At 40.3% G+C, this 12,277-nt stretch overlaps 1 protein-coding gene across 2 annotated transcripts in view; it reads left to right on the plus strand.

Moving 5' to 3' along the window:
• The window catches only part of pigg (phosphatidylinositol glycan anchor biosynthesis class G (EMM blood group)), a 61,662-nt gene extending 52,767 nt beyond the window's left edge, over nt 1–8,895 (plus strand). For both annotated transcript variants that reach the window (XM_084085814.1, XM_084085815.1), the window contains exons 12-13: nt 4,989–5,152; nt 7,593–8,895. In XM_084085814.1, the coding sequence (XP_083941940.1) occupies nt 4,989–5,152; nt 7,593–7,839 (411 nt within the window). In that variant the 3' untranslated portion in view covers nt 7,840–8,895. The remainder of the gene's footprint in view (nt 1–4,988; nt 5,153–7,592) is intronic.
• Nucleotides 8,896–12,277: the final 3,382 nt, after the last annotated feature.

Consider the following 12,277-nt stretch of genomic DNA (forward strand, 5'->3'; position numbering starts at 1 on the left):
GCATCCACATCACTAACAATTTAATGACCATCTTCACTCTTCAGTCATTAATACTATGACAGGTTTGGGAATAAGCCACCATCGAATAATTGCCACTCCAGGCACCCAGGCATGAAATTATAGACCCCTGAATGATGACATTCTCAACAAAGCTGTAATCCACGGTATCCCTGAAGTGACATGAATTTGATTTAATGTCACTGCTCTGAAATACCCACATCAGTGCCACACAGAACAGTCATAGTGAATGTTTGAAGTCGGGCACAGCATCGCTTCAGTTGTCAATGTCGAAGAGGAACTTGCCATGGTGACATCAGCACACAAACTTACTGACAGCTTATTACAGTTTTACTGTACATACTGGCACACATGGATCAAGGACAAATGGATCTTACATACAATGCAAGAAATAACAATATAAGACATGTAGAATATTATATACTATATAAAATCTAAATGATAAGTGTGTGTGTATGTTTGTGTGGTTGACCATTGTCATTAGTAGTTGTTGCATTTTTAGAGGAAAGTGTGAATGACTAGTAGCACATTGGTCCAGTATCGTATATCATAAGGAATTTATGTCCTGAACAGAATTCCTGTGGCTGGTTAAGGGATTATCCAGTAGACCAGATTGTCCAAGAACTCACAAGTATATGTCAGTTTGGTAGGACATGTTATTTTGCAGTACCCTTATAGGAGCTGTCACCCAACCGTAATAGGCACTCTGGGGAACAGTTGTCCCCACCAAACCTAGTCTAAAAGCTACATTTCTGACATATATACAAACATACGGCAAAGTAGACCCGGGTAATACTTTTCCATTGCAAGAGCCTAGAGTTTGTTTTCCCAACTATTGATATTAAAGCCTTGAGGGGAAAAACCTGAATACTGTTGTTGGCAGAATGCTTCTGAACCCCAATTGAAGTATGTTTGCCAGCAAAACTTAAACATTTCACTTCAAGCTCAATTAATGCCACATTGGAAGACTAACAAAGTTGTATAACTATCATTATGTGAGAGCCTGACCAATTTGAAGCTGATGCATACCAATTATAAGGACATTTAATATAGCTGCAAGCAGCAATTAGCGGTTTCGAGAATAATGGCAGACTGGCAGACTGTGACAAGAGTGGCAGACTGGCAGACTGGCAGACTTTGACAGAGTGGCAGACTGGCAGACTGGCAGACTTTGACAGAGTGGCAGACTGGCAGACTGTGACAGAGTGGCAGACTGGCAGACTGGCAGACTGTGACAGACTGTGGCAGACTGGCAGACTGGCAGACAGACAGACTGTGGCAGACTGGCAGACTGGCAGACAGACAGACAGACAGTGACAGAGTGGCAGACTGGCAGACTGTGACAGACTGGCAGACTGGCAGACTGTGACAGAGTGGCAGACAGACAAACAGACAGACAGACTGTGACAGAGTGGCAGAGTGGCAGACTGGCAGACAGACAGACAGTGACAGAGTGGCAGACTGGCAGACTGACAGACAGACAGACTGTGGCAGACTGGCAGACAGACAGACAGTGACAGAGTGGCAGACTGGCAGACAGACAGACAGACTGTGACAGAGTGGCAGACTGGCAGACAGACAGACAGACAGTGACAGAGTGGCAGACTGGCAGACAGACAGACAGTGACAGAGTGGCAGACAGGCAGACAGACAGACTGTGACAGAGTGACAGAGTGACAGAGTGGCAGACTGGCAGACAGACAGACAGACAGACAGTGACAGAGTGGCAGACTGGCAGACAGACAGACAGTGACAGAGTGGCAGACAGGCAGACAGACAGACTGTGACAGAGTGAGAGAGAGAGAGAGAGAGAGAGAGAGAGAGAGAGAGAGAGAGAGAGAGAGAGAGAGAGAGAGAGAGAGAGAGAGAGAGAGAGAGAGAGAGAGAGAGAGAGAGAGAGAGAGAGAGAGAGAGAGAGAGAGAGAGAGAGAGAGAGAGAGAGCAAAGTGCACATGTCTGAATTAACAGGGTCATGTTTTGCATAATGCAATTTAAATGTAAACTGTGACAAGTGGGGTTTGAGCCGTGGACCTTTGGCACACGAGACTAACACTGTATTGATCAAGCTATTCAATCCACAGCCTTGGTCAGTGAGAAGGGAGAATCCAACAAAACAAAACAAAACAAAAGAGGGAATGAAGTACATCATACATTGAAAACAACTACTCTCAATAAGCGTTTCATTTAACAATTGCATGTTTATTCATTGATACAGTCATGTTGTGTGTAATGCAATTGAGTTGAGGTCTGCATGAGGTGAGATTTGAACCGGCGACGCTCTGGTATCAAGGCAGATGATTAAGCCATTGGGCCAACAGACCCGAACTGATGAAAAGGGAGTTCACACACATGACACACTTTCACGCAAATTGCTCAGAAATACTGGATTTAAATGTTTTTCAAACTGCTCAAAATTGCAGACAATCTAAGGGCGGAGTTTACTGGTTAACAATTGCACATGCATTCATTGATACAGTCATGTTGTGTGCAATGCAATTATAATGAATTCTACATGACGTGGGATTCGAACCAGGAACCCTGTGGTTTCAAGGCAGATGATTAAGCCATTGGGCCAACAGACCTGTACTAGTGAAAAGGGAGTTCAAACACATGACACAATTTCACGCAAATTGCTCAGAAATCCTTGGTTTAAATGTTTTTCAAACTGCTCAATATATTTCGGAATGGAAACTAGTGGAAAATAGTCGATCTACAAGCTCACAACGCGTTGCTATCTAAAAAGGTGTGAGATTGTAGATCGGCTATTTTCACAAGAAAGTATGTCATACATAAAAAAAAACTACTCTCAAAAGCATTTCGTGTTATTGTCTAAACATTGCACTTGTCTGAATTAACAGGGTCATGTTTTGTACAATGCAATTTAAATGTGAACTGTAATAAGTGGGATTCGAACCAGGGACCTTCGGCACATGAGACTCACACTCTACTGGTGGAGCTATCCAATACACAGCCTTAGACAGTGAAAAGGGAGAATCCAACAAAACAAAACAAAAGCGCGAATGAAGTACGTCATACATTGAAAATAACTACTTTCAAGTATGCATTTCTCGTCATCTTTAACAATTGAACATGTATTCATTGATATAGTCATGTTGTGTGCAATGCAATTATAATTAAGTCTACCTGAGGTGGGATTCGAACCGGCTACCCTATGGTTTCAAGGCAGATGATTAAGCGATCAAGCTATTGAACCAACACACCTGAACCTGTGAAAAAGGGCCTCAAACATGTATTTGACACAGTTTCATGCAAATTGCTCAGAAATCCTGGATTTAAATGTTTTTCAAACTGCTCAAAATTGCAGACAATCTAAGGGCAGAGCTTACTGGTCAAAGTGATACATGTGTTCCTCATGAGTCAAGGCACATGTGTAAGCAGGTTTAACGGCTGTCGGCCAAACGAGGCATGACTTTTGCCTGTTTAAAGTTTGCATTTTCAAAAAATTGCTATAGCGCCCCCCTTTGACCAATTGGAGTAAGATTGGTTTCAGTGATACTTGGAAGGACCCTCTACAATATTGCAAAGTGTCAAACAAATGTGAGTCTGCATGTATGTGTTAGGGGCAGATGAATAATTTAAAAAAAGCTGCAATTTTCATTGGCTTATAAAAGCTTAACGTTTTCACTTATGGAAAATCCGCTAAGTTACGTCTGTCGGCATTGGTCCAAAGTTCATGTGTATACAGTTTCGTACAGATTGCTCATAAATCCCAGGAGGAGTAGGCTTTTTACTGCTTTTTACTGCTTTTCATAGAATTCGAAATGGTGGGAGATCTAAAGGTCAGAGGTCAAAAGTCAAACAGTGAAAGTTGTTAGGCATGAGGAGACGCATGTGTGTATCGAAGTTTCATGGCTGTAGGTCGAACAGGGCATGAGCTGTACCTGTTCAAAGTTGGCATGTTCAATTGAGTGCTACAGCGCCACCCTTTGGCCAATGGTTGTGAGTTTCGGGTTTTCGCCGTTTGGCATAGCCCTCTACCATATTGCCGAATTTCATAAGAAGTGACCAGGCGGTTAGGCCAGAACTGGCAAAACCGGCGGAAGAATAATAATAATAATGAAAGCCAAGGAATGTAATAGGGTTCGAAGCCTTACAGGCTCTCGAAACCTAATTACACTTTTTTTTCATCTTTGATCAAAACAGTCACCAATAGTTTTAGTGAAATAAACTTTATCTTGTAATGCCCTTATAAAGAAAGCACTTCACATCAACAAATAAAAAATACACTCAAATAAATATAAATTAATTACACCAACTCATATAAAAATATATTGGTTGGGATTTCTGAACGAGAAGGAAAGGTAAAGGTAACACTTGTCTGTTTTGATAATGAAAAGCACAAAGACATCACATTTCTACAGCATATTATAGTGATATTTGGCAGTTGTATATACTGTGGCTGAAAATGTGTTTCCAGGAAAATAAACCACACTTTCACATAATGTAATTCTGTATTTAAAACAATAGCATAGTGCTATAAAAAAATCAAGCCTATAACTCATACTTGACCGCTGTGTATACTCTTACACATTCAGGAGTTTCAGTGGCTCTCATCACGTCAGCATGGAGGCTGTTAGCAGAGCGGTGCCTATTACCACTGCCCTTGTCTGGGGATCTAAAGACTAAACAACTGGGCCATTGCGAAGTTGGCACAACCTCTGAATAATGATTTTAAAGGGAAAGAACAGCTCAAAATGTCCCTCCAACTCTGAAAATTTCAAATGCCAATCTTGGGATAAACAGACAATCCAGGCACACACAAAAATCAACGAGGAAGGAGAAAAAAACGTCACTGTAGGTCTTTGTCAGAGCCTTTTTAAACCTCTTAAAACCTCTCTCAACCCTATTTTGGGCATGAACATGAACATTATTTTTTTCCCCTCCTAAAATAGCTGTTCTAATAAGGGTTCAATTATTATTATTACTAATATGCATTTCTGTACCTGCAGGGGAACTCCAACAACATTGCCACTGTTGACATTTCAGTTGGCTTTGTTGGACTGGAAAGTTATGTGGAAGCACCCGCCATCTTCTTAACTGCACTCAGCACTTACGCAGGACCGCTGCTGTGGGCATGCCATCTTGTCTGCTACCTCAGCTCAGAGAGGGACAGGTTAGTTGCAAGCTTTGAGTGTTTATTTTGATTAGGTGTTAACAAATGTATTTTATGCTGGCTCAGAGTAAAAAGCTTCTTAAGAACTGATTTGTGTACTAATTTGTTGAGATGGCGCCCTCCCTTGTGTCTTGCATGAGAAGTGGGAAGTATTAAACCTTTCATTGCTTTATTCCCACTGCTTCAATCCTAACCTACAGTAAAGTAGCGATATTTTGATTTTGTTTTAACCAATTGACACCCAGCATGCCTATTCTAGGGTGAACATTCGCCGAAAATAGCAGATCTACAAGCTTGCAATGCAACACATTATCAGCTTGTAGATGGAAAATTAGCCGACCAAGTACATAGCCAACTCGGCTCAAGTTTACTAAGTACAGAGGAAGTGAACTAAACTCTGATGCCCTTTGTTTAATAGTCAGTTCTTACTTCTTAACATATATGGTATATTAATTGTATGTGCAAATTAAACTGCAGAGCACTTTGTTCAATTTATCCACATGCTTTTTCTTAATATTTCCTGATCAAATGTTTGGACACATTTAAATTATTCAATATGAACAACCAGACAAGACTCAAATTAGAAACATCCAGCATGCCTTGTTTCTTTTTCATGCAATGCACTTCCGACTAATATGACATTATATCCAGCTGACATCAGATTATACGCCGCATTACAGTACAGGACACTTTGCCAAGCATTTCCTGTTCTCATTATTCATAGCGTGGTGCCATCCTCAAGAATGCTTTCCCCAGAAACCCCACCTGCGAAATGCACTCAGAGGCCATGATAGATGAAGCTCTAAAATAGCCTGACACAATCTAGCGCTCTTAAAATGAACTCTTGCTCCATCAGCAGCACGTCCACACAGAGTGGGGTACTGGAAATGGACTTTGATCAATACCTCCTGAACTGGTCTACCCCCCCTTACTGTGCAACTGACCTTAAAGTGATAATTCACTTTGGTCGTTCACCAATGTATTTTTTGTTTTGTTTTTAGTCCACGACTCCACGTACATTATATCAGCCTGCAGAAGGCCAAGAATGGAAAACCACCAAAGTAGATAGCTCTGATCAATATGCCCCTAAAATGATTACTTCTGACGCCACACAGTAAATCCTGAGTGTTTAGAGTTTAACTATGAGAGGGTCAATGTTTACACTCTGAGTTAAATTAACACTCATAGTTTAGTTTGCAGTTAAAAAAAATCACACCCAGTGTAAAGAGAGTGGTGCCTTTGAAAGTGTAACTGGTTGCATCCTTGTGTTGCAATCAACAACAATATGTTGTCACGTGACACGTGACAACATATTGTCACGTGTCACGTGAAGCTTGACCAATCAGCCGTGCTCAAACATACGGACGGACATACGGACGGACGGACATACGGACACACGGACAAAGTCAAATGTAGGAGTGGTTGGCACTACTCAAAAAAAGTACTTCTGACACGTCTATGAAAACAGGAACATCTGAGTCGGGCAAAATAATTTGTTAACTGGAGGATTATTACTTTTCAAGAAGTCAAAGTGTCCGGGTGTTGTTCACTGGATTTAATCTAAAATATCTTATTGTGTCCTTGAATCTCGGACTCCAAACTGTACTGCCCCCACTTCTTCCTACTTTATCAGTGTGCTTTTTAGCGTCTTGGGAAAAATATCTGTTCTTCAGGTTTGAAGTTCCTCCCCCACAGCTAGGACATACAGTAGCCTGCTACTGAGCACTGACTGAGCAGGGATCCTGCACTCGTTTACTTACGTGTTTAAATGGGTCAGATATTTCTTTATTCAAGCCAGGGGATATACTGTACAGTAGTAGGCTTTTTTGCATGTGTGTATGTGTGTTTTTCCCTTCTTCTTTTTTTCTTTCCTTTTTTATTTTTTACATTAGCGCGCATGCATTTGCATGTTCAAAGTATGTGTATGTGCGTAATAGGTGTTCATCATATTAACATGTCTGGTTCAAAAATCCCAAATCTCGTCCATGCAGTCACCATTCCTGTATTGTGATCGCTTTGCTTTGTTTTGGTATAAGTTTTCTTTAAGATCACTGCTTCTTTACGAAAATGTGCCTGCAGCCTGGTCAGATTTATGTAAATAGAAAATGTGTTCAGATTCTTGTCATGGCTAGACAGGCAAGGCTATTTTGTAGGAATACATCCAAAAGTTGAGTCAGCATTGAACCTTGAGACAGTGGAGAGATTATGTCTATGACACAAGAAGCCTCAAAGCATGGCCTTGACTAGAGACGATCACTGAATATGCCACTCTCTTGCTTTTCACATCACTGATATGAATAACAAAGAAAAGTTTGACTTTGAATGCCCTTGAGGCAACAATCTTTTGGTTCTTTTGTCTTTGAATAAAAGCCATATTATTCAGAACATTATGAATGTTATTGTATAGCACTGTAACATTGTTCCGCCCTCTTCTCTATAGGAGCCCAGTAATGATGGCCCATGGTTGCTACTGTCTGGCCCTGCTGAGATCCGTGCCGGTGGCGGCCTACATCGTGTTGATAACTGCTCTACGGTACCACCTGTTCATCTGGAGTGTTTTCTCACCCAAACTTCTGTATGAGTCTATGCATATCCTGCTAACTGCTGGGGTCTGCCTCTTCTTTAGCATGATGGAGCAAGGCCACGTACAGTTCCAGCAAGTCATAGGGTTTGGGGGAAAAGACTGAGGACCTACCATGATTAGCGATATTTATTTAGGCATTTATCTGGAGAGATGTTAACAAGTAAAGCTTAATACTGTTTGAACCAAGCCATGGCTCATGGTCCTGTACTAGATCAGTGGTTCTCAACCATTACATCTTGTTTGACTCGGTTCCACAAATAAATATTGTGAAAATAGCAGATCTACAAGCTGAGCTTGTAGTTCGTGTTTTTTCACAAAATGTGCCTCTTTCTTATATTATTTGACAATTTGGCCGATGTTTGACCAGTTTTTATAGTATAGTTTGTTTTATTACTTTTGATGCAGTAATAGTCTTTTTCTTTTCTTTCTTTTTTACCAGCTTGCAAAGCACGCTGGTCTAGGAAGAGTCTAGTCAACACTTTCTAGACACTTTCTAGTTACTTTTTCATCACTGGCTGCCCTTTAAGCCAATGGGGATACTTTCCCATACTCTGAACTCCCAAGCTATGGTACTAGACACGCCTCTCGCCTTTTTTAGGTATTAAAAAGGTCTTACAAGTCCTTAAATTGTCACTTCACTGTCATCTGGGGACCCCCCCTGGGGGTCCTGACCCACAGTTTGAGAACCCCTGTACTAGATAGTATTGTAGCTATGAGCCATGAGCCAGGGTTTGGCTCATACAGTATAAATTAGGCTTAATGTTTCAGCGTCTTCCTCAACAAGACATTGACAGGACTCATGGCTTTTGAAGGAAACCAATAGTCTTCTTTTTGAAGTCAACTTCAGCATATTTATTGTGCTAGAAGATTTTTCATGTTGTTCATTTGCAGATTAAAGAACAGGAACTGATCAGAATTAAAATGAAATGGCACACAGATTCATACATTATTTTTGATGATGCATTTTGCCTAACATTTTTTAACATTTAAGGATAAGGATTTTGTCAGGGATGTACATTGAGATCTTTTTGGATATAAATGTATTGTTTTGTATTTAGGCTCTGTGTTTGTATTGATGTGGATGTGAAAGTACCCAATGGCTAGACATTTAGAGTTGCTTTGATTTGAAGACATTTTAAACAATTCACAGATACAAAAAGTTAGTATGGGAGTCTACTTGGCTAAAGAGTAGTCTGAGCCAAATTTGTATAAATGGTTGGGTGAATTCATATGGGCAAATAATGGTCTATAAAATCACCTTAAATTTCATTTTTTGGTAAACGAGTCCTTGCACGCAAAGCACTGAAAATCAGCTTGAAGTCATCTGCAGCTACAGGGCACCAAATTAGACCACTTACGTAGCTTTTTTCCCCATCTGTACTGATTTCTTTCCCCCAGATTTCAGAAGGTAGCAGTGAAGAGAAAAGTCTACTAATATAATTTGTGCCTACCTACCTTGAAGCTCCAGGCTGGTTTAATACCTCAGACCCTTAATCCTCATAGTGATGCATTGAAATGTGAAGCAGTAAGAAAGAGGAGCCAACCCACGACATTGAGAGCCCGGTGATTATTCGAAATACAACACTCCAAGATTAAAGCTGGGAGTTTGCCATTTAACCTCATAGCCATTTCACACTCAAAGTCATTACAATAGCAAAAATGCCTGTCCCAACACTAAAGTGAGCTCATTGTAATTGTGTCAGATCAATTACTTTGACTCTAGCTGTTTTGGTAGATAGACAGATACCGGGTAGGTGGAAAAGTATGTCCACTGTTTCATGCCAATGAACAGTGTCTGAAGTTTCATCAAACCATCTGTATCTCACAAGCTCCTTTGTTCTTACATCATGCAGGAACCTGTGAGATCCAGATGGTGCCTTCATCGCACAGTTTGCTTGTGTTTTGATATGCCTATATATTATAATACAGGTAACATATTCCCGCTAGCTCAACAACACCTGTCCCACGTCAATGCATTCGTTCCTTTAAGTAGTTACAGGCTTGTAGCTAGTGTCATCATCCCTCTGATGACAGATGACAGATTGTTCATGATAGGTTACCACAACCTGTGTTGATTTTTGGTTGTTGATAACTTTGTGCGTGTCCATTCCTACATGTTTCCTGTTGGATTTGTGTCCTAAAAAATTAAGCGCTGCAGAGAAGTAACATTTTAGAGCCTAACCAATTTGTATTTCTTTGGCATCTACTGCATGTAGACACAACTATGGAGACAACTCAATTCCCCCACTGAATACAATTAAAAATGAATGAATTGTGAGCTGGGTTTTATCTCCCAATTTTCAGAATCTCAGTTGTTTTTTCTCACAAATGTGAGATAGACAATTGTGCGAGAAAATCTGAATTCTGACATACTGTACGTCGGAATTGCAAGAATTCTTTTAAAATTAATAATAATCCTATATTAAAATTGGCTACTGGAAGGGCCGGCGGACCACGGGCACGTCACTCTGACTCAGACATAACCATAAACAAATCCGATAAGCCCATATATAGGCGTATCCATAAATCTTCTGCAGTGCCTGGAATGGGTTTCCATACACAACAGACCCCGTACAACAGGTTTAGACTATGTTAAAGTAGCGTTTTGTAGTGCAGTAATCTGACTGAGTGCTGTAAGCTCTAACCTATACTCAACTCAGAACTTTCAAGATACATTATTTTAATTGAATAGTATTTCACACAGACTGTGGTCTGTCTCTGAGCTTTATAGGAATGAATCATTTATACAATATTATTGCCAATATACTAGAACTTTATTGCTTGTTATATAGTAGTACTGTACTGTACTGTAAAATTATAGATTTGAACACCAATATCCTTTCTTCAAAATTAATACATAGGCCATTCTGGGAAATGAAAGTGATTGTAGTGACGATCCACTATATACACATAAAGTTCAAGCTGTACGTCTGTGTCTGTGGCAGGCACACAGATATACTCATAATATGAGTATTTAGTCCAGTCCATATATTATATGGATGTCAGCTCAAATCGCCAAATACGCCCATATATGGACTGGACATGCCCACATCAGCGTAAGTCAGCATTGTTAGGCAATGGTTATGCCCATATATGTTCATGCCTGATGTCACAGCACATAACTCAGCGTTGTTATGCAATGGTTGACATGTCGTTTCTGTTGGGTGAGACGTCCATCCAGAGCTCGATTTGTGAGAGAGACGGAGAGGGGAGGAAGAAGGGAGAGACGGGAAGAGGTGTGTCACATCAGACCAGAGCTCGGCACAAGAGAGAGAGAGAGAGAGAGAGCGTGCGAGGGAGAGAGCCTATTTTACTTATGCAATAACCCGGCCAATGCTGGGTACCGGATCTTGAACACGCTGATTGATCAATGCACCATGAAGTGACGTGATGTCGGAACAATAATGCCATGCGAGATAAAGCGCCACATTTTCCGCTTGTATTCTATACTAGAGCTTCCGGCCGCGGATAAGCCATTATGCAGTGCAATATACTGTAGCATATACTGTATGCTATACTTGTATCTGCTACTCTATTTAGATGGTCTATGTGTTGTTTACGTCTGTGGTAAATTCCTTCATTTGTGTTAGTGTTTTTATTTAATGAAAGCAAACCTGAAGTTTAAATAATTGTTTTCCTTTTGATTTATTGTATAATTTACTTCCTGAATTAAGTTAGTTTCTTGGTTTAGCTTTTTGGTGTTTATTGTGTTTTGTTTGGGAAAATAAGTGGACCACTGATTTAGCACTATATTATACTATAATAGTTTTCATTTGATGATGCATTTTGACATGGCTGTCGTTCTTCAAGTTGAGGACAATAACGCTGTAATGGCAAACTTAACCAAAATGTAAGATGGAAGTGACAGAATGACTACTGATCAAAATATATTTGTAAATCAAGAATGATTTTGAGGTTATTGATTCAGTGCATATGTGTCCCAAAAAAATTAATGAATGCTCTTACTTTATATTAGTTTATTCTGGGGTTGTTCATATGTATGTCACTTGTAAAACTTTCAGAGGAACAGAAGTTAATTTCTCAGTTGAGTCTTTTTTAGGAACAATAAAAAGGGATGACAAGGTGGGGGGGAAAACATGACAATTTGGAGATTAGGTTTTTAAAGACTGGAACTTTTTCTAAATGTTTTATGTTGGCACTCTCTACCCAGTCTTCTGGATACCCTCTTAAGTTTAAGAAATCATCTGAGATGTTTATCCTACATAATTTGTGTTATTTATTTAAGAACACAGTGATCCAAGGGAACAGGATTAAAACTAGGTTTCTCTTATTATCTCCGCCAGGCCGAACGCCCGAAGGCCGGAGATCACAGTATGTTTTCACCTCTGTCCCTCGGTCTCTCTGTTTGTTTGGGTGTCTGCGAACAACTCATCTCCAGCACCACTGTAATGATCACTGTGAAACTTTGCATGCATACTCCCAGTAGGCCAAGGAAGAACCTCCACCCAAACCTTTTCAAATTGGCCACACGTTTTGGCCTATAACTCTTGAAGCGTAGGGCGTACAGTAAAAAAAAATCA

The sequence above is a fragment of the Gymnoscopelus microlampas genome (genome assembly GCF_963454915.1).
Source record: "Gymnoscopelus microlampas genome assembly, chromosome: 18".
In the NCBI taxonomy this organism is placed as follows: Eukaryota; Metazoa; Chordata; class Actinopteri; order Myctophiformes; family Myctophidae; genus Gymnoscopelus; species Gymnoscopelus microlampas.